The sequence below is a fragment of the Austrofundulus limnaeus genome, unplaced genomic scaffold (genome assembly GCF_001266775.1).
Source record: "Austrofundulus limnaeus strain Quisiro unplaced genomic scaffold, Austrofundulus_limnaeus-1.0 Scaffold379, whole genome shotgun sequence".
NCBI classification, from domain to species: domain Eukaryota; kingdom Metazoa; phylum Chordata; class Actinopteri; order Cyprinodontiformes; family Rivulidae; genus Austrofundulus; species Austrofundulus limnaeus.
The window spans coordinates 481,570-485,110 of NW_013952781.1; the positions used below are offsets into that span (position 1 = coordinate 481,570).

A 3,541-nucleotide genomic window follows, 5' to 3' on the forward strand; every position below is an offset into this window, starting at 1 on the left:
ACATCAAATAGCCATCTTCCAACCTGTTCTGCCGCTAGAAATAAGTTACTTTTTCCTCTCTCTCCTTTCCTCCTGCTTCGCAGCAGGCGCTTTCACGTCTGCAGCTGAACCACCCCCGCCCACCTATTTGGGTGAAAATCCTCCACCTCAGAGATGTAACTATCTGCGATACTGTGGTCACTTTCCATGTAGCATCAATTATGCTAATGCTAGCTGCCTGTCACGTTCTCTCGTCCTGGCCACACCTCCGCTCTCTAACCCCCCCTTCCCCTACCCACACCACACCCCACTCCCCTAACCACTTTGATGCATTTTTCAAATTTCGCCTTGGGGCGGAGTTATCTTTTCACAGGGGGGTAAGATACACTTTAAATGTGGTGTAAAAGTAAAGTTGACTTGACTTGACTTGGCTGCCCTCTTTGACCCTACAGGATCCAGGCAGAATGCCTCCTATCTTGGGCCTGGTTTAAATTCTGTTGAAGGTTTCTTTTTATTAAAACAAAATTGTTCACTGTCCACTGTTGCCAGCGTGAAGATCTGACACTATTTGATGGGTTCCTTTGAGAAATTTAACTCATTTCTTATGTACTGGTCTGTCTTAATAAAGGAAGTGTATCACCTATCACTGGATTAGAATTAGATTTAGGCTTTGGACTTGTTTTATTTTCAGTGCCTGATAAGACTTGTGTTGTGTATAAAGAAACTTCATGGATGGAATGAATAATGACACATACCAGTGTGTGGTAGGTTGCGTCGAACAGCTCGGATCCGAATGTTTCCCAGATCAGCCACGTACAGTGTCCCATCAGGAGACACCACCAAAGACGAAGGACAGTTRAGCCTGGCATCTTTAGCATAGCCATCACCCGTTTGATAGCAGTCACAGTTAGCATCGTTCTGCAGGACAGCACACAGTGAAGAACAGAGTGGATCAGGAAGTAAATACTGCTGTACCTGTTTTCTAACTGCTCCCACACACCTGATTCAATYACTGAATCAACCCTCGTCAAGCTTTGAAGAAGCCTATTAATCAACRACTGAGGTGTGTTCAAGCAGAGAAATTATTAAAATTAAACCATACAGGACAGCAGTCCTCCTGCACCAGAACTGGACAGTCCTGATCCATCTGGTTGAGTTTTTATGAGCAGAACAGATCAGGTTAAAGGTAGCACTGGATAAATGGAGGCGCAGTACCTTGCAGTCACAGTCAGATGTTGCACCAGCTAGATGGGTAATTTCTCCATCAGTTGATACCTGGTGATAACAAAAGTGAAAACAGTGAAAAACAAATAAAAAAGGAACAAAACCCTGACACTTGAATAGCTTACAGTACTTTTTTTCTAATCAACTTGAAGAAATTTATTAGTTAGATACTGATTTAGAGCACCACACCATTTGTCTTAGTTTCCTTTTTAAGGCTTGACTTTTAAAATCTATTGTTGGACTATTGTAATGTCCTGATTAAAATAGTTTTAGGTACATGCCCAAAACATCATGACAACACATAGAAGTACTGTTATAAATCCATTGTATTTTCTGTACGAGTTGCCTGCGATTCAGCCGTATGCCTGTAGTGGGCGCACCAGGCACTGAAGACGCTTGTATTTAAAAGACTGGAACTTCTGGTTTCAAGCAGCGCTGCTCAGATTGCTCCAGTGTCAGCAATAAAAGCTCTGAAAACCAGATCTGGGGTTGTTTGGTTTCCATTCGCTTCACATTTCAATCGATTCAATATTTATGTGGTTGCGTCTCGACGTTAGTTAACATTTTCTTACAAACTAATAATCTTATTTCTTTCGCATTAAACAGATATATAGGCATGGGTTGGCTTCGAAATACTAAAACAAAATGCAATTTGTACAAACAAAATTTGGAGTGTATTACATGAAAAATATTGTTTTTATTTAAAAACAGGAATTAAACCTTCTTGACTCTGCTAGCTTGTTCCAAACATCTGTTTTAAAATGGCGCTACCACACAAAATAAAGTATCGTTCATTTATTCAGTCTAGAGACTCCCTCATTCACTGCTATTTGCCCACTATCACAGCCAGTCAGATACCAGCTTTACCAGCACACCTGGTCAGCTAGAATCAGATCCCTCTGGTTACTACAGTTGTTATGTCAAGCAGGTGTGTAGATGTAGAGATAAATATTCCTTAAAAATCCAGCAAATTACTTGTCGGATGCGATGAATTTTCTTCTCGTCTGTCTCTGCGATGTACAGGACACCACTGAAGGACAAGGCGATGGCTGAGGCACCCTCCAGCATGGTTTGCACTGCTCTCCTACTCAGGGTGTACTCGATGCCAGGTACCTGGCAGTGCATGGGCCGCCCTGCCACAATACGAACCTGAACACACAAACATCAAACAGAGTTGAGACTAAAACAGTAACTTCTTGAGCTTATAGTTTTGGAAAAGATTAAAAAGTACTGTCCACATTCTGTACCTGTCCATTTTCAGTAATCTGTAGCACCACGTTGTTGTCCAGGACATAAATGGAGTTATCCATGGGATTGATGGCTAGATCTGTGGGCCACTCCAATCGAACCTATATGGATAAATCATCCGTTTTAAAAAAGAACCYAGGTATGATTCATTTCTGTCACCACTGTTAATCTGTCCCAGGCATTAAAGTGTTCTGATGTATTCTGAGGTGTGTAACCTGAACTCAAAGCACTTATTGCAAATCTACTAAACCAAGAGGCTCAAATTATTGTTTGTTCATATTGATATCTGCTCTCAAATCAGTGTTACCGCACGCTCAAGCTGGTGGCACAAATATAATGCCATACGCGAGCAGATCAGGTGACTGGTGTGCAGAAAAGAAGGTGTTCGGCCCACCGGGGAAATTCCCGGTAGACTATGCCAGTCCACCCCTGGAGCAGCAAACATTWAATGTAGTGGTGCTAGTTGTGAAGGCTGGTCGTTACAAAAACATCAAGCTCTGAGGGGAGAGAGGCAAGACAAGAGCCGAGGCTCCAGCACAGCGTGGACAGTTCAGAAACTATGTGAGATGAGGGAAAAATATCTTTATAAACATCTTAAATCATGTTTTAGACTGCCTATTGCTACCGGATCTATTATGACAAAAAGTGCATCAGTGATAGCTCTGAATGATAGTTTGAGCAGACAGCGGCTCTCCCTTCTTCCTGGTACTGCATACCAGTACTGAGCCTTTTAGTGGTACACAGTACCAGACCAGATCGACTGTAGAAGTGTTGTCAACAAAAGGATGCAGGATGCTGACAGACGTGGCAGCAAAGCTTACAGTCAACAGAAACACTTAGATATTGTGATTGRTGATCTGAGGAGTGGAGGCAGAGAACTGAATATATTTATTAGGGGTGCAACAATACGTGTACCCGTATCGAAATGTTTTGAACAGTGCTTTAGGTTAAACACACACTTGTATGGAACAATACAGATTTTTAAAATTTAATTTATCAACATGTCTTCTGAAGAAAAAACTGTGTGCATGTATTTTTCCTCACCCAGGAGACATTTCAATATAACAAATCAACTCACTTTTTTAAACAA

General features: G+C 41.7%; 1 protein-coding gene across 1 annotated transcript in view; it reads right to left on the reverse strand.

The window, feature by feature from the left end:
• The window catches only part of tenm3 (teneurin transmembrane protein 3), a gene marked incomplete at its 5' end in the record, with an annotated part of 142,446 nt that overhangs the window by 45,458 nt on the left and 93,447 nt on the right, over positions 1 to 3,541 (reverse strand). The window contains 4 exon segments of the mRNA XM_014023597.1: positions 735 to 897; positions 1,195 to 1,254; positions 2,179 to 2,352; positions 2,451 to 2,552. Coding sequence (XP_013879051.1) covers positions 735 to 897; positions 1,195 to 1,254; positions 2,179 to 2,352; positions 2,451 to 2,552 — 499 coding nt within the window.